General features: G+C 50.2%; 1 protein-coding gene across 3 annotated transcripts in view; it reads right to left on the bottom strand.

Annotated features, from left to right (window-relative positions):
* Positions 1-24,161, bottom strand: part of RHOT1 (ras homolog family member T1) — a 1,148,557-nt gene that overhangs the window by 534,592 nt on the left and 589,804 nt on the right. For all 3 annotated transcript variants that reach the window (XM_069654964.1, XM_069654963.1, XM_069654965.1), the window contains exons 12-13: positions 23,051-23,135; positions 15,864-16,009 (exon numbers count right to left, since the gene is read on the bottom strand). In XM_069654964.1, the coding sequence (XP_069511065.1) occupies positions 15,864-16,009; positions 23,051-23,135 (231 nt within the window). The remainder of the gene's footprint in view (positions 1-15,863; positions 16,010-23,050; positions 23,136-24,161) is intronic.

Genomic DNA, 24,161 nt, shown 5'->3' with positions numbered 1-24,161 from the left:
CTTTGTCCCTGCAATGGCTGCAGGTCAGGCTGCTGAGAACACCATATACAGAACCTCTTCAACTTACGGGCATATGACACGTTGGTAGACAGCGCCCTTGCCGCAGCCAAAATGTGGCTATAGTCTTAAGGAATCTTCAGGTTACCGAACTTGAGTGGTCAGGAGCCACGCTGCTAGGTTGAGGGAGCCTGGGTTGTGATGCCACACCATCCCCTTGTTCTGAGAAAGAAGATCCGGCTCTGAATCCAGGTGAAGGTGGTCTGTGAACCAGGTCTGTCTTGGCCAGAACGGGGCAGCCAGGATGATCTTGCATGGAACATTGAGAATCATCTCAATCATTTTCCTCATCAGGGGAAAAAGTGGCAACACGTAGGTGAACAGCACCGTCCACGGAAGACAGAACGCGTCCACTCTGAAGACCGGATGAGAAACTCTGATGGCGAAGTGACAGCACTGTTTATTCTCGGGGCTTGCGAACAAGTCCAGAGGGGGAGTCCCCCACTTCTCGAATATCCTTGCCACCTGGTCGTCCTTCAGCCGTCATTCGTGCATCTGAAGAGATTCCCTGCTGAGAGCATCTGTCTGAGTGTTTTGAATCCCTAGTAGGTAGAAAACCAGGATCTGAACCCTGTGTTCCATGGCCCAGTGCCAGATGGCCTGAGCTTCCTGGGACAGAGGCTGTGAATGTGTGCCACCCTGTTTGCGTAGATGGAACATAGTTGTGGCGTATCGGTGACAATCCGTACCACTGAGTCCTGGATGAGGGGAAGAAAAGATTTGAGCGCCCAGTGCACTTCCCTCAATTCCAGAATGTTGATATGAAGAGAAACCTCCCAGGAGGACCACAGGCCTTTCACCTGGAACTGGTCGAGGTGAGCACCCCATCCAGCCTGTGAGGCATCGGTCACGATCGTGTACCGAAAATCTGCTTTAACCAGTGGCATGCCCCTTACGATGTTGCTGGGATGAGTCCACCACCGAAGGGCGTCTGCCAGAGACGGGTAAACGAGGACCTCGTCAGACCAAGACCCGGGCCCTGGGACCACCTGGAAGTGAGAAACTCCTGTGCTGGGCGCATGAAAAGGTGACAATTTGGAATGAGTGGGATGCAGGACGCCATGGTGCCGAGGAGAGACATGTACAAGCAGACCATTAACGACATTCCCGGCAAAAATGTGCCTGCCAGGGACAACATCTTCTCTATCCTTTCCTTCGAAGGTTTTACCTGATTGAGCGCCATCTGAAAATAAGCCCCCAGAAAAACCAAATCCTTGGAGGGCATCCAAAAGGATTTGCCGAAGTTGACTGTGAAGCCCAGACGCTGCAAAAACAGCATAGCTGCGTGGATGACAAGTGGCCCCCCTGACCAACCAGTCGTCCAGGTAGGGATAAATGAGGTGGCCTTTTCCGCAAAGGTAAGCCGTCACTGGAGCCAGGCACTTGGTGAAAAGCCCTGGGAGCTGACTGTAGGCCAAAGGGGAGAACCCGAAACTGATAATGGCTGTTGCCTACCACGAACCATAGAAATGTACGATGCATGGGGTGCATGGGGATGTGAAAGTATGGATCCTCGAGATCCAAAGACACCAGAAATTCACCTGGTTATACCGTTCTTATGAGTTCTTGCAACGCAAGCATCCTGAACTTTTGGCGTTTTATATTTTTCTTGAGTGGCAGCAGGTCCAGAATGGGGTGCCATTTTGATGACAAATAACCTGGAGTAGGTTCCGCTTCCTCTTTCCGATGCTGGCACCCTCTCGATTGCTCCTTTTTGCAGCAGAAGACAAACTTCCTGGCGCAAAACCTGAAGGTGTGGCTGAGCTCTTTTCACCGGAGGAATGGGGAGTTGCGGACACCGGAACTTCAACGAGTGGTTGTAATGGACTGCTTCCAGCACTCATTTGTCTGTCGTGATCAAACGCCACTCGTTGAGGTGATGCGGCACCTTCCCACCTAGTTGACTGCCCTTTTGGCAGTCATTGCTGAGGCTTGGTCTGACGGCCTCTTTGAGCGGAGGAGGAACCCCTTTTCCTCCGCCCTTGATACTCCTTGCTTCGTTGGGCAGACTGGAAGGAACGCCGGTAGCCCTTGGAGAAGTAGGTAGACCTACCGTAGCCCTTGTCACGAGAACTTGAAAGCCTTGCGTTCCCCAAGAGCCCACGAAAGGAGCGAAAGGGGCAAAACGAATGTTGTCCCTGCAGGGCTGTAAGAGACCTCACAGTATCGGAGTCAGCCTTCATGTTCCTCAATGCGTCGTCGATCTTCTCCCCAAGAAGATGTTCCCCCTCGCAGAGCATGTCCACCACCTTGTACTGAACCTCTGGTGAGAAATCAGTGCAGCGAAACCAGACTTGACGCCGGAGAACTACCCCATCTTTAACCTGCTTAAACTCAGTCTCCGCAAGGTCGACCGCAATGTTAATACTATGATTCAACGCTTCCTCCCCTTCACGAACCAAAAGCATTGCGCCTCCTTCTGCTGCTACTCTGGCAGGTGGTCTAACAGCGGTGTCAATCTGTGCCACATCACGGGGTCGTACCGCGCCATGATAGCTAACAAGTTGGCCGCTTTAACCGCAGTAGCATCAACAGTGAGGACCTTCTTTCCAAAAGCGTCCAGTTTACGGCCTTCATTCGCTGGGGGAGTAGCACACTTATGCTGGGTACGAGCCTTTCTACCTGCTGCTGCAGAAACAACAGATTCCGGAGTAGGCTGCAACGTCAGGCACTTTGGAGTGGACTCCGGTGCCTTGAACTTCTTCTCCAAGCGGCTTTTGACATCGGGCTCCGTAAACGGGTGCCTCACTGTCCGAAGCCCCTCCTACCACACGTGGTCCAATATAGGGATCGAGAAGACCGCCTTTCTCCTCTTCCCCATATGGTCAAACAAGAAGCAGTCCTCCTCCTCCTGCGGCATGAGGACAAACTCATGACAGGCTTTAGCCATCATTGCATGAAAAGCTCCAATATCATCCAGCGGAAATGGCTGGGCCGGACTACTCTGAGCATCCAGATCCGGGTCAGTTTCCCAGTTATCTGCTCTTCTGGGCGACGACGAGACCGTAGAGAGTGTCCTGTGGAACAATGTCCGGCTCAGACTCCACTAGTTCCCCTTCCTCCTGATCCCTTCAAGGAGGACTGAACGCCCTGGGAGAGGGCGGATGAGGCCTAACCGTGGAAGACCTTCTGGGATGAGGCCCATGACTGCACAGAGTTTCCGAGACATCCTCCTAACAAGGAATGGTAGGTGGGTCCTGCAGCAACTGAACAGACAGAGCCTGAGGCACTGGGAGCCTAGAATCCAATTGCCCCAGTAGCGATTGCAACGTAGTAAGCACTTGCATGGAGAGCAATGAGTGCTTGCTGATTGACAAGAGGATACTGAGGCGCCACAGCCCCCAGAAGTGGACAGAAGAGAAGATTGTAGGCCTAAAGCTGAAGGATCCAGCAATGGCTGTCCTGACTCTTCCTCTTCTGGAACGGAGTCAAACACCACATGGCCACAGTAGGCAGAGGCCTCAAAGGCCGAGGTCTTCTCATGCTGGAGAATCTCCACCCGGAGTATGGGCATAAACACTTCCAGAAGAGGCGCTTCTGTAGACACAGTGGACTGCCACCGGGTATCCCTGGGAGACGATTGTCTTGCAGCGGCCGCCTAAGTTGCCACTGTCATTCTTTTCCACCGTCGCAGGAGCAGTCGTCGACAGGGCGGTCGTCCACGAAGCTGTCATCAGCAGGGTCATCGACAGGGCCGTAGATATAAACGATGTTGTCGGCAGAGAGGCCGTGGTCAAGCCGGCAGACATCAATGGACGGTCCGTCAGCACGGTCTTCGGCACCGACACCTCTGCACACGGAGAAGAAGGCTGCTTGGACGAGGACTTGGACCGGTGTTTCGACGAGTCATGGCCCGAAGAGGAGTATCACCTTTCTTTGGAAGAAGACTTCTTCGTCGACTAGGACGACGAATGAGACCTGGACTTCTCCTTGTCCGATGCAGACACCTTGTGAGCCGGGTCCGCAGGTTTCTGCGGGTGTGACACAGAGCTCTTCAGCTTATCCGGCCATGGAGCAGACTGGTCTCGAGAGGAGGGACCCTTCGACCTCTCACCGCTTGGCACAGGCCATGCCGCCGAACACTCCTTGCCTTTTCCCAACTCTGACGCAGGTCTGGCCTCACCAGTGCGTTGGTTCTTAGCCGGCGGCACCGCCAAGCGCCCTCTGAAGCGATGGCGACCTCTTGGCCGAGGGAGTAGAGGACCTGCCCACGCGGGAAGAGCCTACCTCTGACGCTGTTTAGGCCCACTCGTTCAGCCAGCAAATGAATTGCCTGTTGCGGTCCTTGAGGGTCTTCTGGGAGAACCCACGGCATAGGTCACAATTCTCAGCTGAGTGATTAGGGTAGAAGCAGTACAGGCAGTCAGCATGGCCGTCCCCCAACGTACACATTTGAGGTCACAGGTCTCACACGGCCAAAATAAGGACTTCTTTGGACCCACAGAAGACATAACGGGTCCCGGAAGCACCAAAATAACCACTGGAAACAGCGAAAGCTGCGTAGAAGAAAGAAATTCTCTGGAGAGAACACAAGGAGAAACAGTTCGGAAGACAGTTGAAATCTGAAGGGAAGCCCTGGGGGCTGGGCTATATACTGGACATCCTATTGGTGCTGCCTATCTCACCCATAACGACATTGATAGGACATTCAAGGTGTTTTTCCATAGGAAAACCATTATATTAAAGTTACCGAGGTTTCCCATCTTGACGGCGGGAAATATTCACAGCATGTGAATCCATGAAAGATCCAATGGTGGAGAAAGGTCCAATCCACCAAAAACACGTCGCCCAGTGCACTGTTCGCTGGGAATTCCCTCAAGCAAAACTGTACACACTTCCTGTTGGACTCCGTGGGGAAAGGATACACTGCTGGGTACCCCAGAGAGAGAAGACCTCCTCAAGGACTTCCTGGCACGCTTCCCACTCATGTGAGACCGTGCTCTGCCTGCTCAGAGCATCCACCAAGGTGTTCTCTGTCCATGCCAGATGAACTGGGGAGACCGAGATGTGGTTCTCCCAGAACCACAGCTGTATCGCCTCTGTGCAGAGGGGGTGCAAGGGCACCCCAACCGGCTTGTTGAGGAGAGTGCATGGCCACTGTGTTGTCAGTCAGTATGAGGACATACTTCCCTCTGAGAAACGGGGCAAAAGCCCTCAAGGCTAACCTGATGGCCCGCAAATCCAGCCTGTTGATGTGCCACCCAGCTTCTGATGGAGACCAGAGACCGCTCAGTGGGCGCCCCCAACCCTTCGGAAACACATACATCACTACTCGGGCCTGAGACCAAGGAGGGTTCCCCCGCTACAAGATTGCTACGCATGTTCCACCAGACGAGTTTGCGGACTACCTGACTGGACACAGATGTTCTGTGAGTGCTCCCAGATACTGAGACCACTGGTCTCTCAGGAGCCACTGAAGGGAGCTCATGCGCAGCCTGGCCTCTGGCACTAGATAAATAGAGGAGGCCATGAGAGCCAAAAGGCAGAGGAAGGAAGCCGCTGGAAGGGCGGCGTGGTTCCGAAACAAATGCACCATCTGGGCTATGTTCAGGAGGAAAAACCTTCCGAACCTGAGTGACTAGGAATGCGCCGCTGAACTGGTGTCAAATGGGACTTCAAGTTGAGGGAGAAGCCCAGTCTGTGCAGTAGTAGGTAGGGGTCTTCCAGATGAGACAAAACTTGCCCTACTGACTTCTCCCAGATCAGTCAGTCGTCCAGGTATGGGAATACATGGACCCCCGGATCTCCTGAGGTAAGCTGCGACTACCACCATGAGCTTTGTTATGACCCTTGGAGCAGAGGTCAACCCAAAGGGTAGCTTGACCCCTAGGAGGAACCTTAGGAACTTCCAGCGCTTTTGATGTATTGGCACATGGAAATAAGCGTCCTGCAGTCTATTGACACCAGCCATTCCTGAAATTCGAGAGCATGGAGAATTTCTCATCCAAGATATCAGTGAGCTCATACCCTTGATAAGGTGTGGCAAACAACTTCAATGCAAGGGTACAACAACCCTGTCAACCAGAGCCCTGAACCTGGAATTAGCATGAGTATAGGGCTGTCGTTGCTGCAACTCGAGGTCTGGGGAAGTATCTAGACCACTATCGGCATGTAGAACTTGAGCCAGGGCCAATAAATCATCCAGGTCATCGAAATTATCGTTGCCACCGGGTTCCATGTAAATGGGGTCGATTCCTTGATCATCAGGGTCATCGATGCCGAAAATGAATCACATCCAGTCAAAGAACCCCGGTCTTGACAGTGGTACAAACGAACCATTGCCGACTGTCGCCACTGAGGGCTTGACTGCTGATAGAATAGGCTTTGAAGCCAAAGCAGCTTTCGATGCGATGGTTCTTTTGGCACAGAGGGACACTGTGGGCAACCGATAGACGCTGTGGGATTCGGCCTTGTGCCCTTCTGGATATTTATGCCCATCAGGCATGACGCCCGAAGGAGTTTGTCGTCAACGGAGTGGCTGGTTTGGGAGCGCCGCATTCGCGGCCAAATCTTACTGTTCGGGTGCCAGAGCTGCGCCTACAGCAGCTTGCTGTCTAAACATTTCAAGCATATAAGTTTTAAAAACGTTCCCACTCTTCCCGAGTTGTCCCCACCGAGAGCCGATGAGGGTGGTGCTGCTGCTTCTTCCGCAAGGAAGCCAAGGAATGGCTCAGTCTCGGAAAGACTGCACGAGAGACTGCGCCAAGGATTTTACAGAAGGTCAACCCAAGGCCAGTTTCCCAGCCCTCTCACGTAGGGATTTCGGCTGCATTTTCGAGCATGACGCTCAGGCCTCCTTGTCATGACCAACACCTAGACACCACAGACACACGTTGCAGGTGTCCAGTGAGATGACAAAGTTTTCTGAGGAAACGACCATTTAAAAAAAACACTGAAAAAACTCAAAATTGTGTTCCGGGTGCAGCGTGCAGAAAAAAGGAACTGAAGCATGGGGCATAGTGATGTGCTATATATATACGACGCCTGACGTCACTTCCGGACCCGGCGATCGAGAGCCATGCAAGCCAAGCAAGCCAGATCAACGATCAATGGCCCAGGTCCTCTACGCCCCCTGGCAAAAAGTTTCCGAGCAGCAGAGATGGATGATGGATACCTATCAAGATGAGCAATCTGTGGGAGGAAGGCAATCCTTTACAGATTAAATGTACCAGTAATAATACAGGGCCAGATTTTATTTTAAATGCTCCTCAGATGCAAAATAAAAAATGCAAGCAATAATACAGGGGCTTAGGGGTCGGATTCGGTTTCATAAATGCAGTTTAACTATACCAGCAATACCACTGCTTGTTAAGGGCTAGATCCGTTTCGTTTTAAATGCAGGTCCAGCAATAGTACATGGCCAGTTAATTTGTAAAAATGCAGGTCCGAGGAACGTTAAATGTACCAACAATAATACAGGGAAAGATGCATGCTTTCATATACCAGCAACAATACAAGGCCTTGGGGGCCAGAATCATTTTTGAAATGAAGGTCAGATGTAGATTAAATATGCCAGCAATAATAGAGGTTTAGGGAACATATTTTTTAAATGCAGGTCAGACTAAATATACCAGAGGTAATAGATGGTCAGATTAATTTTAATACAGGTCAGAAGCAGAATAAGGAACAAGTTACTTACCTGTAACTGTTGTTCTCCAGCATGGGTCTGGCATGGATTCACATGCTCATGAATATTCCCCGTCGTCAGGCTGGGAATCCTCGGTAAAGAAAAAACCAGTATCAGTTTCGTTTCTGATCTGTCTTTCGTAGTAATAACCAATCACTGGTCTCTGCGTCATACTGACCACAGCCAATGACTGCCCTCTACCTAAGCACCGCCTCTGGCAGCCATCTTCAGATTTGGAAGCACGTGAAGTGGCAGTATGACCAAGTGAAGAGCCGCAGAGGGGTAGGCGGGAGGGTTCGCATGTGAATCCATGCCAGACCCATGCTGGAGAACAACAGTTACAGGTAAGTAACTTGTTCCTTCTCCAGCATGGGGTCTGGCATGGATTCACATGCTCATGAATAAAGAATACATAGCAGTACACACATGCACAACCACGGGAGGTGGCAAAGGCTCAACATTAAGCATCACATCAACTCAACATTAAGCATCTTACCTCCTCACCAGGCTCACCTCAGGCGAACAGGTTGCGCAGCACTGCTTGGCCGACCCTGGACTCCTCCCTGGAATCCCGGTCGACGCAGTAGAATTTCGTGAAGGTGTGCGTCGACCTCCACGTAGCAGCCCTGCATATGTCCAGCAGGGGCACACCAGATAGGAACGCCGTGGTAGCTGCGATCGCTCTGGTGGAATGGGCTCTCGGACGGCCAGGCAGCGGTCGGTTTGCCAACCGGTGACAGCACATGATACAGCCGGAGAGCCATCTGGAGATGGAAGCCTTCGAGAGAGCCTTCCCCTGATTGACAGGTCCAAAGTTCACAAAGAGTTGTGACGTCTTCCGAAAACCCTTCGTGCGGTCCACGTAGAACTTCAGCGCTCTAGCTACATCCAGCGAGTGCAAAGTCCTCTCAGCCGGCGACGAAGGCGACGGGAAAAACACAGGTAACACCAAGGGTTCGTTGAGATGGAAGTCCGACGGTACCTTGGGCATGAAGGAGGGGTGCGTCCTGAGCACTACCCTCGTGTCGTGGAAAGTCAAGTACGGGGCCTTGCAGGAAAGGGCCTGGATCTCTCCCACTCGTCGTGCGGAGGTGATGGCCACAAGAAAAGCTGTTTTCCACGATAGAAACTTCAACGGGGCCGAGTGCAGAGGCTCGAACGGAGGTCCCATGAGCTTGGTCAGCACCACGTTGAGCTCCCACGCCGGGGCCGGAGCCTTCACCGGCGGGAACGATCTGAACAGTCCCTTCATGAACTCTTTCACCAGACGATGAGACCACAAGGACGTCCGGCCCGTGGTTCTGGTGTATCGGGAGATCGCAGCAAGATGAATCTTGATGGACGCGTGTGCCAGACCAGCTTTGGCCAGCGTCAGCAGGTACGGCAGTACTTGGGGAGCCGTAATCCGTAGAGGGTTAATCTTCTGTGCGTGGCACCAGACAGAGAACCTCTTCCATTTGTGTCCGTAGCATTTAAGAGTCGAGGACGCCCTGGCCTTTGCAAGAACCTCTCTGCAATCGGCCGGTATGTCGTATCCTCCAAACTCTAGCGCTGCAGGAGCCAGGCCTGCAAGTTCAGCGACTTCGGGTCGTGGTGGAGGATGGCGCCTCCTTCCCTGGAGAGTAGATCCGCGTCCGCCGGCAGCTTGATCGGCGGGGACGCTGACAAGTCCAGAAGGTCCGGGAACCATATCTGCCTCGGCCACGCAGGTGCGACGAGGATCATCCTGCACCGTGACCTCTTGAGCTGGTTGACGAGCCGGATTAGCAGAGGCAAGGGAGGGAACGCGTAGAGGAACAGGCCCTCCCAAGGGAACGAGAAAGCATCGCCCATGCTCCTCGTCTGGGGAAACCTGCTGGCGAACCTCCGGCACTTGGTGTTCGTCGCCGTCGCGAACAGGTCGATCTGGGGTGTGCCCCACCGTCGGAAGAGGCGATTCACCAGATCCTGCCGTAGTTCCCACTCGTGGCACGAGCGCAGCTCCCTGCTGAGTGAGTCGGCGATGGTGTTTTTTATCCCTGCCAGATGAAACGGCACCAGAAAAATCCCTTGGGCGACGGCCCAATGCCACAGGTCCTGCGCCTCCTTGGACAGCGCTGGGGACCTGGTTCCGCCCTGTTTCCTGATGTAAAACATGGTGGTGGTGTTGTCGGTGAAGATCCTCACCACCTTGCCCTTGAGGGACGGAAGGAAGGACCTGAGGGCCCAAAACACTGCACGGAGCTCCAGGACGTTGATATGCAGGGATTTCTCCGTCGGGAGCCAGAGTCCCCTTGCGTGCAGATTTTCGGTGTGCGCTCCCCACCCTTCCAGGGAGGCATCCGTGGTCACAGTCTCCTGGTGGGCTGGGGTCTGGAAGTCCATGCCCGCCGTCAGATGCGCGCGGGTGCCCCACCACCGTATCGCTCGTCGGAAACTCTCGTCGAGCTTGATCCTTTCCTCGAAGCTGCCCGTCGTCTGGATCCAGTGCGAATCCAGGAATTCTTGCAACGGGCGCATCCGGAGCCTGCACATGGGAATGAGGTAGATGCAGGAAGACATCATCCCGAGGAGGGACTTGATGGACCTCACTTTGGCCGCGTCGGCCACCAACATCCGTTGCACCTTGCCCAAGATGGTCCTGGTCCTCTCCTCCGACGGGGAGGCCAGAAGGGACACTGTGTCGAGCCTCGCTCCCAGAAACAGTGCGACTTGCGCGGGCACCAGGTGGGATTTGGCGTAGTTCACGGAGAATCCCAGGTCCGTGAGGAGTTGGACGGTCCTTGCCGTGTGAACCACGGCGAGCTCCCTCGTCTTGGCGCGGATGAGCCAGTCGTCCAGGTAGGGGTAGACGTGAATCCCCTCGCGGCGCAGCTGCGCCGCCACCGGTGCAAGGCACTTGGTGAATACCCTGGGTGCCGACCGTAGTCCAAAGGGAAGGGCTTTGAACTGGTAATGACGCCCTTGGACCACGAATCTGAGGAATTTGCGGTGCCCCTTTAGGATGGGAATGTGGAAGTAGGCATCCTCCAAATCCAACGACGATAGGAAGTCTCCTTCCTCCAGCTGACCCAGGACGTGCTGGAGGGTGACCATCCGGAACTTCTGCGCCTTGATGAACTTGTTCAGACGTCGCAGGTCCAGGATGGGGCGCCATCCTCCCGTCTTCTTCTTCACGAGGAAGTATCTCGAGTAGACTCCGGAGCCCCGAAGCCTCTTTGGGACGAGTTCGATGGCGCCCTTTCTGAGCATCGCCTTTACCTCCAGGAGAAGTTGAGGGACGTGAAGTTCTTTCCTAGCCACGGGGGGGACGCGCGGGCACCTTCTTTGAAACTCGAGCGCGTGGCCCCGGGCCAGGGCGTCCAGCACCCAACGGTCGGTGGAGATGGACTCCCACACGCTGACGAAGCCCGCCAGCCGGCCTCTGTAGGCCTCTTGCGACGACGAGCGGGCCGCTTGACGGTAGGAAGCGAAACCGCCGCCGGAACCTTTGGAGGTGCCCTTGCCTCTGCCGCTCCGAAAGGGCGTCCGTCGTTGCAGGACTCCAAGGGCCCGGGCCGTCTCAGTATCCGCCTTGATGGCCTGAAGGGAATCGTCCACTGTCTTCCCAAACAGGTTGTTCCCGTCGAAGGGCATGTCCAGGACTCTGGTCTGGACGTCCTGCCGGAAGTCCGTAGCTTTTAGCCATCCACGACGTCGAAGGCAAACGCCGTTGCCCAGCTGGCGGAACCCAGTGTCGGCGATGTCCGTCGCCACGGTGATGGCGTGGTCCGAGGCCACCTCACCTTCCTGCAGGATCTCAAGGGCCTCCGCCCTCTTGTCGTCCGGCAGAAAATCCAGCAGGGGAGCTATCTTGTACCAGAGCTCCCTGTCGTAGCGGGCCACGATAGCCAAGGCGTTGGCCGCTTTAATCGTCGTCGCTGCCGACGAGATGACTCTACGCCCCATAGTATCCAATTTCTTTCCCTCGCCGTCCGGCGGGGAAGTCGATGTGGAGGCCGCATCCCCCCCCGCTTTCTTCCTGGCTGCCGCGGAGACGACGGAGTTCGGGGTAGGCTGCGCCCGGAGGCCTAGGGGGGCCGTGTCCGGGACCCGGTACTTTTTCTCGTACCGGTCTCTTCTAGCTGGCGTCGTGGAAGGGTTCTTGAGGAGGGAAAGGCCCTCATCCCAAATGTCGTCCAACAGAGGCACTGCGAGGACCGTCTTCCTCTTGGCCTCGCGCCGCTGATAAAGGAAGCCTTCCTTTTTCTTCTCCTCAGGGCAGAGTTGGAAAAGCTCGGAAGCCCTGGAGATCATGGAGTGGAAAGATCCGATCTCGTCGGGCGGAGAGGCCCTGGCGGGAGGCGACGACGGAAAATCCTCGTCGTATGCCTCGTCGTCCGTACCCGTCGCTGCCGTGTCAGTCCCCGTATCATCCCCTCGGGTGGACGGGGAGGAGGGCTGGAAGGGGCGCGACGGTTGAAAAGGAGGTGGTGGATGGATCCTTCTTTTCTTGGTAGGGGGAACACCAGAAGGTCCCGGTTCTGGATCCCCCGACGGGAGAGGTTCCTCCGTCGGTAACGGTAGCCTCGTCCTTATCTCGGAGCATAAGGACTGTATGGCCAACAAAATGGCCGCCGAGTTGTCTTGCGGCGCTGGCAGAGGGGAATCCGACGGGCGAGCAGGGGCCCCGTCGGTATCCTCGACGATGTCGTCGTCGTCACCTGCGTCGGGGTCCATTCCGACGGGCTGGCCTTCTTCCACGCCTAGGCCGTGGCTTAAGACCTCGATCAGCTCCTCTTCTGAGGTTGAGGCCGCCTCTACGACGACGCCCTGCCCCCCCTTCTTCTTCCCCACGGAGGGTTTCACGGGGGTCCTATCGATGGGCACAAAGGAAGACTCCCTCCGAGGAGGCAGGGAGATTCTGGGCCCTGAGGTCGCCACCACTGGTGCAGCCACCACAGGCTGAGCCAGGGCCGCCGCGACCGTTTCGATAGAGGGCTTGGTCGGATGGATCAAGGCCTTCACCACCTTAGGTGCGCTCACCGCCTTATCCTTGAGGGAGGGGGCACTGCCACGCTCCTCCTCTGCCTTAGAGCTCGACCGGGGCCTCTCCAGGAGCTTCGCCGGGTGCTCGGCCTTCCTCTTACCCGACCCAGAGCGTTGGCTCGTGGTTGATGGCGCCGGGGAGGGTGCGCCCTGCCTGGCGCCCGTAGAGCCCGACCGTTCGGCGCTCCCGGTGCCAGCGGACTCGCGGTGCTTGGCCTTATGTTGGGCCCCCGTCGCCGGGGCGCCCTCAAAGGTCTTAGAAGACCGCTCGGATTTCTTCTTCTTCTCGCCAGACGGGCTCTTACCCTCCAGCCAGTTGGCGAGACGTTGATGGCGGTCCTTCATGGTCCGTTCCGACATGTTGCCGCAAAACGCACAGTCCTTCTCCACGTGCGTCTTGTCCTCATGAAGGCAGTAAAGGCAGAAAGAGTGTTCGTCCTCCTTGAAGACGTTCTGCAGCTGGCATCCAGGGCAGACCCTGAACAGCTTTCCGGGCGTCGAGCTTCCCTTCTCCTGGGCCATCTCCGAGACCGGGCCTGAGAAGCTTCTGGAGTCCTCCGAAGTGTAGCTCGACGAAATCTTCACCCTTGAGGGGCACAGATGAATCCGACACGGGTCCCCGTTGATCGGATGTAGGATCGGTGGAGCTTGAGGCTCTTTTGACCGAAAGAATCGAAGTTTTTTGTGAAAAGCGCGAAAAAATAGCACTAACGCTCGAGAGCAATAGCACGAGGATCCCAACACATGAACGTGCGGTAAAAATCTGAAGATGGCTGCCAGAGGCGGTGCTTAGGTAGAGGGCAGTCATTGGCTGTGGTCAGTATGACGCAGAGACCAGTGATTGGTTATTACTACGAAAGACAGATCAGAAACGAAACTGATACTGGTTTTTTCTTTACCGAGGATTCCCAGCCTGACGACGGGGAATATTCATGAGCATGTGAATCCATGCCAGACCCCATGCTGGAGAAATATACTAGCAATAATACAGGGTGAGAGAAATGCTTTTAAATGCAGGTCAGATGCAGATTAAATAAACCAGCAATACACAATCCTAGTCGCAAAAAAATATATAAAAACATACTTTATATGCACATGAGGCTACATGGTCTCAGTGCCAGGTCCAATTTAGCTGGACATGAAACACAGGTCAGAATATATTATTTAAGTGCACCAGGCATTATAGGAACTTGGGTGTAAATCAGGGAAATGTAAACAGAAGAAACCAAATCAGTCTGTAATAAGTAGAAAGAACCAGACTGCATTCTTTTTAGATTGTAAATTACTATACAGTGCAGTGTAGCCTGTAGTGTAGCCTGAGGCCAAACGGAACATGCCCTTGTCTGTACAGCCCTCTGCTGTTGATGAGAGGTGGTAGGACGTCTCTAGAAAGGGATTTATTGGATGCATATGGGTTGGAAGGACGAATCAGGAACTTCCTGCTTCCGAAAAGGCTGCTCGGGTACAAAGTCCAGGTAAAAGTGTGATCCACATGCAGTGAACTCCTTCAGCTCACCTCCAGCAACAGCAGGGAGCCAGACATCAATAAATACAAGTATAGAGAACATCACTGGGAAATAAGGCAGAGGGGTAGAATTGGACCAGAATAGTCATTCTTAGATTATAAATGGTAAGATTAGCATGTTAGTTATTTCACAAATGAGACGGAGGCCATACAATATCAGTTTCGGACATCAGAGGCGGTGGGGTCGCGAAGGTTTATAAGTATAAAGGAGAGAGTGGAGAATCATGGATCTCGATTGTGAAGAGCAGACATACGATGATTAGAGAGGAGGGAATTTTACATTACGTCAGAGGAAAGAGGAATATTGTGCGTTTGTATATATATGACTGATTCAGTAGGGGTACAGGATGTGGATGCCATTGTTAGATTGAGTATGACAGGATGAAGGTTATATGTTTCAATAGAGGTTCGACCGTGTATGGAGGGAACACACCAGAATGTAACCAGATTGATATAGGTTTGCATGTATTACCTTTTTGATTCTGCACTTTCTTTGGTTTCTTTGAGATTCATTGGATGCAAAAGGACTGGCCTACAGACTTGCCTAAAAGACTGGCCTAACAGCTGAACACCCATGCCGAGCGTTGTCACAGAGCACATCACAGCTGAGCTGTTGAATGCTGAGATGCCTCAGAATGCCGGGCATGAAGAGCCCCTGCTGAGAAGTACACAGCGGTGAAGCTGCTGGCACAAATCCCAAGGCTGCCAGCGGCTGTCGGTGCCTTTAGCAACTGCAGGCCTCGTTCCCCCTTGTTCTGCGAAATGACCTGTTTGTTATCATACGTGCTGGTTTATGGGTGGAGAATAGATTTAGCTACTCCAATGTACATAAGGATGAGACGGGTCTGGGAGGGGCAGAGCAGAATGCAGCCCTCCTATGCACTGGTGTGTATTTGCATTACAGCCCATTTCTCTCTACTTCTGATCTCCTGTGTATTATTTGTGTCCAAGTGCCGAGTGCCTGCTGTGCCTGAGGTGGGGTGGGGGAGCAGGATGAGCACTGGTATCATGGGGAGCAGGACGAGCCTGCAACAGCATGTACTTCTGTAAAACTAATATGATGTAAGTTGTGGTATGGTCAGCGAGAGGGTGAATCTAGAAGAGTCAGATAAATGGAAAAAGAAAAAGGTGAAGAAAAACAGTTCAAGAAGGCTCTCGCAGTCACGGTCAGTGAATATCGACTGAATATGACCCTTTTAAATGCATCTCTGTGCAATTGACAAATGTACGGGGACGACCCTTCCCCCAGGTCCTGCAACGACATTATGTAGATTTGACATAACACACGGTACACTGTTTGCACGAGGCGTATTCAATGCATGGGAATGGGACTCGATCTGGAAGGATACATTTGAACCGCTTACCGTGTTTTCATCTCGGCCATTTGGTAGTTTACAGCCCGACCGTTTCATGTTTTTTCATTTTTTTTTTTACTACGTTTGTTTTTTATTTGAGGTAGGGGGTTGGGAGAAAGATGTGGTGACCGTGGATTAGATGGGGGAATGAGGTAGAATGGGGTGAAAACTACACGTTTAAAAAGAGAACGTATACAATTCCCGTTATGAAAAAAACGTGCAACCATCTGAATAAACTGGTTGCACTTCTTCAATTTTTGTGTGAAAGGTATTTAAAAAAATGCATACTCACGTCCATTGTGAAAGAAAACCCTGGTAAGTGATCCAACCCCTCTCATTTGTGCAGACAGTGTTGTTAACATCTGGTCCCCACGGCATATAAGGAAAAACTTTAAAAAGATCCTTGAGTTCATCAGGGGACAATGCACAATCTCGGTCCTAAAATGTGGGAAACAAGGCAGACATTTTCGGAACAATTTCATATTTACGCATTTATTGATTTGCATTAGCAATGAATAATGATAAAATTAACACAACTGCAGGGTGCGCCGAGGGCATTGGAAGAGCAGTATAGGGGATTCTGTACATAGAAACAGCAATGCAACATACACATTTTCTCTGCACTCTTGAAACGAGATATAAAGTATATTTCGATAACACCTCTAATTATGTTAGGGAGATGTATGCAGAGCCCTCTGGTGAGGCCTGTGTAACCATCCTACCTAAAAGGAGACAAGTGTTTCACACAAAAAGAGACTACACGTTTTCTAATGGCAGCTGTAGCAGAGCAGTCCGGCTTACTCGATGGAGGGTGAAAGGCTGGCAGTGAAATACAGATATTCACAAGAGTCACTCCCAAAGAACACGCTACACCATTATAATTAGCAATTTACTTGTCAAGTATACATCCACAGCACCCAGTCTATCACCCCATTCTAGGGATTACTTGCCACGCCTTGAGAACGACCACAGTGTCGAAACACATGTCCGGCTGTCCTTTACTTTGATTAAAAAACTTGTTTTTCATGGCAATTAATTTTGTATTCTCATTTGAATTTCTACACCAAACATAATAAGTGATTGAGCGCAACCGATCACCCCCCATTTTCAATTTACAGTTCCGAATTATCCAACCCAGGTAGATGGGCTGGAGGGATTGGTCAGGTCGCTGCCATCAAAAACTTTTTGAAAAAATTCTTCTGCTATTTCTTTATATACTTATGAATATTTACTAGCGCACAGGAACCTATTATCGAATCCACCAATTCTGCCTTCCATTATACTTAATAGAAATATAGAATTATTACAAGGTCACACGCTAGTCGGTCAAAATAAGTACTTTGGTCAAAAATGACACACAATGGAGCAATCCATTGATCCATTATCCATTATCCATTAGATAAATACAGTAATGGTCAGTTAAGAACCTACTCACTCTTGACCCTAACATGTAAGCAACATACCAGGTGGCAGGCACTATGTATATAGACTGTGAGGTGGGATTAGAAGAGAACTCTAGACAAGTGAAACATACATTATGATATTCAGGACCCAAGATGCCACACACAAATATGGCCACATATAGTTGGTAATGGGAGGAACCAAGGAAGCATAACATCCAACAAAGCCTCAAGCACTACCACAAGTAAGGATATATTTAGACTCAAACTACCCAGACACATAAGGTGATCCTATACTCAAAAGGAATCAAACCACATGTAGTAAGGAATGATACAGTAACTCAAGAGACAGGCATGCCGTTTTTAAAACATTTTTTAATGTAAAGTGCAAATTGGTTAATTAAAACCTTATACACTATATAACATAATATTACAAAAAAGGTAAAAAATACATAAGTAGTAAAGCATACAATACATGGCATGAATAAATACTTAATATATTTATACAAAGCATTTCATATTACAATTAGATATGTTACATCATTGCGGAATATCTCAGATCCATTTATTAATTCTATTACTCTGTTCTTCCGAGACAGGGCATCCCCTCTCCATAAATTTAATTGCTTGGGATTGCGGGATTGCTCTCTTTCAAATGCAAAAAGTAGCACCAATGTAGACATACTTTCTAACATGTATATGGCAGACCAAAACTGATCAGATAGAATCATACTTCGATCACATACAAAATTGCCATAGCCTCTGAAGTACGATTCCTGCCGTTTCTCACCTCCTGTGAGTATGTGCCTAATAGATTCTATCTCCCTTTTACAGTGTCTACACAGTCTTTCTTCCATAGCTGGACCCGACCAAGCACCTGTATATTCCCTGCATGACAATATATTAAATCTAAGGAGGATAGTAAATCGTATCAAGCTTCTGTTTCCAGACATAGACAAATAGTGTTCAGGAGGTTTTATACCTTGGAGTGCATACGTCGAGTAACTGTTCTTTTTAGCAAGGCATGTAGTACAAACATTAAAACATTTACAGTAAATCATGGGCCATTAAAAATCCAAGTCTTAGTTGAAAACCTAAAGGACAACGGGGGACCCTGGAAAAATCCCACTGTTCAAGCAAGTACCTCAGAATGCCACTTTCTAGGAGTTCTCAATGTTCGCAAAACTGCCCCATAGGAAACAATGGAGTTAAAATCTGTAGGTAGATCCAAAGGTATGGTGTGAAGTCAAATAAGGCCCAATTCACCTCACAGGTGCAGAGAAGGTAGCAACCTACCCCAGGGAATGCCAGGGAACACCCTTAAACGAGTTCCAGTGCCAGGTTAGAGAGCCACAGTAAAAAAGAAAGCACAACAGTATTGGGGCCAAAGCAAGTCAATGACAAAATGCGGTTGAAATGGACCTGTAGAACTAAACGTCCACGGAACAGGGACCCCCATCTCAAATAGCCAACAAGCCCGGGGCACAAAGGGTACCCACAGTAGCAGTTCCCAAAAAGACAGCTCAGAAAAAGGGCAAAAAACCCAGTGAGTACATTGTTGTTTTTATGCGATCTTCTGAAATGTAATAGCTTACTTGCAGTCATAAATCAGCTCCTGGTATAATAAAAGGGTCTCTAACACGTGTGCCTGCAGCCACTTGATGTATAAATGATATATTCCTGCATCTAGTTTAAAAACCTGCAATGTTCATTCAATGCAGGGTTGTCCAGCCCCACGCCTCGAGGGCCGGAATCCTGACAGGTTTTCTGGATAGCCCTCATTAATATTCATGATAAAAAAATGCCATATATTTAAAATCATTGTATGCAAACTTAGCTCATGAATATTAATGAGCAATATCCTGAAAATCTAACATGTTTCCGGCCCTCGAGGCCTGGAGTCTTCCTTTGCAGGTTGAGGTGCAGGACTGGTCGTACAGGGTGTTAAAAAAGATTTTTGTTTTTGCAGCTTTCACTCCACAGATGACGTTTGGAGGTAAGTGAATACTTTTGCTCCACTAACTTTGCTAAGCGCATCCGTTGTAGGGGCACTGATCAATCCCTAGGACTACCAGTGCAGAGAACTCTGTTGTCCATAGTAAAACGCAGATTATTTTTATATGCATTCATGTTCTGTGAAGCGCGTAGACACACTGCGGTTACTTCCATAATTTGTCCAGGATGGGCTGGCGGCAGCAGATACTTTTTCATTACTTTCATTTTTATAATCTTGTGTACTTTTGCATTTTACCGCTAACTGCCTTTTAGAATACCATATACTCTAAAATAGCCATGACACAAGATGTTTGCCTGTCATCTGGCAATCTTGAAGTTTGGCCTTCGTGCCCTGGAAGTCGCAAGATTTTTTACATATGGCAAGCCATTGCCCAAGGACAAAGGTCCTTCTTTTACAGGCAAAGTGGAGGTCTGTGTGTGTGGCTGGATCTGCTGGCTGGATCTGCTTGGACCCAGTCCACATTCGTGCCAGAGAGGGCCTGTTGCTGGGTCGATGCAATGACCAGCGGCTGTCCAGGATTAGATAGCTCTTTGACAAGTCTGAAAGGTGCAGCTCCTTGCCATTGGTGGGCTGGAGCAACTCCAAACCGGATTCCATATAAAAGTCTGAATCCTGCAGTCATTCTTCAGCTCAACCAGGGAGCCAAGACCCTACGAAGGAGAGCAGACCTCTAAACATTGGGACCTCACGTTTGAAGCTTGCCAGCAGCACTTTCTTCAGTTGCCCGGTATAGCCCTGTCTCTCTGCAGATCTCCTAAAGGCCTTAAAAGTGCTTTGACCACTGAAGCGATGGGAACAACCAATCAGGACCACTGCTTGAAGATCTGAAACCCTTGTGTATGAGCGCTATATAAATAAAATATTTCATCCAGCCATTGGAAGCCCTGCGAAGAGTCCTAGATCCTCCTATGGGCTAGCCCTCTCTTCCAGGGCTACTTATCTGCATCAGTTGACGTTCAGATAAACCTTGGGACTTCGTACATCCTCAGCTTATGGAACAAGAAGCATTTCCTTGAAGTTCAAGCTCCAACACGAAGTAGGGCCTTGCAGGACCAGTTTCTTTGTTTCTGCCACGAGGGTCGCCTTCTGCCATTTTCGTCCAGTGGCAATTACTGATCTCTGCCTGTGTCATATCCTGGGTGTACTATCACGTAGTCAACGAGTGGTGATCCAATAGTGGCTGTGTACCGAGTGTCCATAAGCGATACACATTGGAGCCTGTAAACGTGAAATGCCGGACACAAAAACCCAACGCCTGAAGTGACCTCTGTGCCTGAGGACGCTGGACTTCCTCCAACAAACCAAGGCATGGATCTAGAAGGCCTAGCAATTTCATAAACTCCACAGTGGCCCCTGATTGAATAAGAGCACCAGGGGTGAGTAAGCCTACCCATCCCATATTCCCCATCTCCATAGGTTTCTATGGGTGTAAAGTCCTAGCCCTATCTCGCCCGTGATTAGCCTAGAATGGTGGTGTTTGGGTCAGGTATCCTGCAATGGGTGGATGAATTGGGAGAGAACCTGTTAAAGACTTTTCTCTGGTTTTTGAACTTTGAAACACTTAACACACTACTAGTTACACTTAGGATTACTTGATAATACACTTCAAAGGCACTTTCACGTTTGTTTTTGTTCGCGGTTACATTTGTAGCAACGTTAGAAAGGGAAAAGAAAGTTATAGTATTATCAATTATTGTGCACTCATGCAGTTTTCAGCGGTAATACATTTACTAGTCACTTAAACGGAGGAAAATGGTTAGTTAGCGTGACATAAGCTTAGTTCAAGGTTCTAGAGACGGTTTCTTCGCCCAGTAAGTCTTTTAGGTCCAAAACACACAGCCCTTGCTAAAGACAGTTCGGAGAGGGCTTGAACACTTCACAAACAGCGAATTACGAAGAGTTCCTGTGGATTTCTTCCAGTTTCTAGTGTTATTGAAGCAGCAAGTTAACTAACAAGGAAGACCTTAAAACGGACTCGAGAAGGGGACACAAGCAGCGGCTTGGGTTCGAGGTTAGAGGGGGTCGCCCTGGACACCTGTACTTGGACTCCAATGCTCTGGAGCGACTTTTCAGAATCAGGTAAGCAATACCTTTTTCCCACAGTACCTTAGGTTAGAAGAAAATGTTTGTGCTGGTTGCTCCGCGATGTTGCAGCTCTGGACCCGACCTCCGATTTCCTTGGTCTGGTGACTGAAGGCAGGACAATGGATGGGATCTCTTAGCAGTCTCGAGGGAGGACCTGTAGCACAACTTTCAGCAACTTCTTGTTGGTTTTGGAACATTCTCTGCAGCACCTACAAAGGACACAGATCGGCCAGTCAATCTTCGCTTCCTGCAGTCCCACACTCTGGTGAGGGGGTCTGGGTGAGATGGATCGGATCTCTGGAGTGTTCTTATGGGTTCAGCAAAGATTTGGACGGATTCAGCCTATCCACGATGATGCACTCAAAATGGCCAGGTGATCTCCCAATATTGGGGTTCCGCAGCTCTGGAAACTCCTAGAACCTTGGGAGATGGCTTGTTTCAAAGTTCGTCTTGGGACTGGTTGTTCCCTGCAGCAAAAGGGAAGGAGTCCTTGTCGGAGCTCCTCTGTCGCATAGAAAACAGAGTCAGGAAAACAGTGGTCGCTTCACGGTGTTGCAATGGGTCTGCAGGCGTCTCTGGTCATTTCTCATTGTCTTCAGTTACTTCCGCTTCCAGTTGTCGACTTCTTTTTCACTTCCGAGGCCTCACCTTTCATACAGCAGACATTGGTCTGCAATCTCTCTCAGAATTTTACAGAAAGGGGCGTTTGGCTGTCCAAACAGGACAACCAGACCCCCTGTGGGAGCTGGAACTATTCTGGCACTCTGGCAGACAAAGGACAGGGGGTGGAAAACTGCTCCCCTACTTCCTACCTGCCCAGACACTCTGGAGCCTAGGCGGGGAGCCCCAAAGGTTCCTGCCAAAGGCAAAACACACACACACATACTGAGCTCCCCCTCCCAGAAAGAACAATCACGCTAGTAATGGTGAAAAACGAAGGGAGGCCCCAAGTTGGTACTTGGGTGCCCCTATTGTGCACCACCGAGGCTATGGACATAGCCTGCGGGACAAAAAATACACAACAGTTGGTAGAACAGGTCCACTGCCACCAGCCATAACTAGGTATGTCTATGTGACTTAAAAGTCACAGGAGCAGAGAGAAGGGGGATACTGGGTATCCCTTTGGCACTCCACGGAAGGTGGTGTGTGCCAATCTCTCAGACTATAGTGTGTTGGGTAGAGATACTAAATATCTCTCTTTCCTTAAGAACTGTAGCTAGTTGAGGATGTGGAAATGAATCTCAAAGGGGCACCCTATAGGTCTCCAGCAAAACTGCCATTAAGGAGCTTTGTGCTGCAGTAGTGAACGCGCAGATGCCTTTAAGAGCTATGGAGCAGACAGACTCCATAGTACAGGTTGAATACAAACAATAGAGTTCCAAAAGACAGAGCTCACAAGAATGAATGAGAGGAAAAAGGCTCCACTCATTCAGGATTGAAAGAAACGGTTCCAGAAGTGCAGCAAAAGGGTCTCACAAGCAGAGGGGATGGTTCATACAAATGATAAATCTCCTTAACATGCTGCCACTGTAATGTGTTGTGAATCTAGAAAATTACATGCAAAAGCCATATCCTTAAGAAAAGGGTCCAACCCAGCACTCAAAAAGATGCAGCACCTGCATGGGATGCAAACAAAACTATGTGTTTCTTGGTGTCAGTATGTTGGAATTCAAAGCACCAGTGCAAACCACCATCCCTAGATACAATCCAGGATCTGCAGATGCCACACACAACGAGTCATCAAATAATTTCAATGGTCACTGAATGGTCCAATATTACAAGGTATGAAGCCTATGTACAATAATCAAATCCTCTCCTGCACCCAACAGGTAGATGATGATATCTCTAAAGTCAGACTTAATGTAACTTGTGAGCATTACATCTGTGCAACAAATGGGTAAATTCTTCGATTGCTATTTTTGTCATTTCGTTGACCAAGAACTACATCAGGAAAATTTATGATTATGTAAGGATTACCTGATCGTGCTTATCGAAAACACTTTGTAAGAATAAATAAGCATGGTGATTGAGTTCCGTTGTGCAGTCAGGTGGTATTTTTAACCTGTAAGCAAATGAAAACCACATAAGCAATCAGGAAGCACAATTGATTGGACTTTAATGGCATAATCTTCTTGTCAATTCAACGGAATGCAATGCCTAGACAGTACATTTTCATAAATCCATTCTGTTCTTTTCATAACAAGCACCACTTTGCTGTATGCGTAGCTTTAAAGGTAATTGCTATACGGCTGTCAGTAAGACCACTGAAACGAAAAAGATGAGAGCAATTCCAGTGATATCCTGGCAATATAAGAAACATGGCTATTACAGCACTTGTTTTCGATTTCTCTGACTAATAGCACCCTTGAAGAGCTGATGGGATTCATAAAGCACAACCTCAGCTGGGAAGCAACCGAGGCATGTAGATAGGGCTCCCGTTCAGGGGGTTACCAGTAAGAATGCAAGGAGTAGAAAGGGACTTGGGGTGGATTGAGGGGTTTGGGGGAGTTGCAGGGGGGCTCAGGTTTGGTGCTCAAGAGAAGAAGCATTAGGGTTGAGTGGGGCAATCAGCGAAATTATCTTTGAAGAGTAGGTACATCCTGATGTGTAGAATGGAGGGGGTCAGTCTTGTATGAATTGGTAGCCTATACCAGAGAGTTTTCCTTATTTTGCAGTTCTTTGTTTCAGTCCATGTTGTGGCTTCTGGTGGCACGCTGGCCTCTAGAGATTCTCAGCCGGAAAAAGGGTGATTTGGCTATAGCTGCTTTGTAGATGATGTTCGACACATTGAATGTGTGTGCTTGAGGGTGTAGCCAGTGCAGGTCCTTGGAGGTCAAGTGGTCAATTTTGTTGTGCTGTGAGGTGGTGTGCTGGGTGGCTTTCAGAGGGGCCATGGTGGCATAAAGGGCTCCTTCATGTAGGGTGTTGCGACAGTCAAGGTGGGAAATGACCAGGGCTTCGACAACTGTTCGGAAACTCAGGGGAGGGATGAAAGGCCTGATTTTGTGGAGGAACGCAAGCTGGTACCATGCTGCTTGGATCTTGACATTTTATTTGTATAGCGCCAAAAGCCCACGGGCATCAGGGC

Source organism: Ambystoma mexicanum, chromosome 3q (genome assembly GCF_040938575.1).
Source record: "Ambystoma mexicanum isolate Mex_15411 chromosome 3q, UKY_AmexF1_1, whole genome shotgun sequence".
Classification (NCBI taxonomy): domain Eukaryota; kingdom Metazoa; phylum Chordata; class Amphibia; order Caudata; family Ambystomatidae; genus Ambystoma; species Ambystoma mexicanum.
Note: the sequence above shows the minus strand (reverse complement) of the source record. Positions and strands in the feature narration are given on the sequence as shown.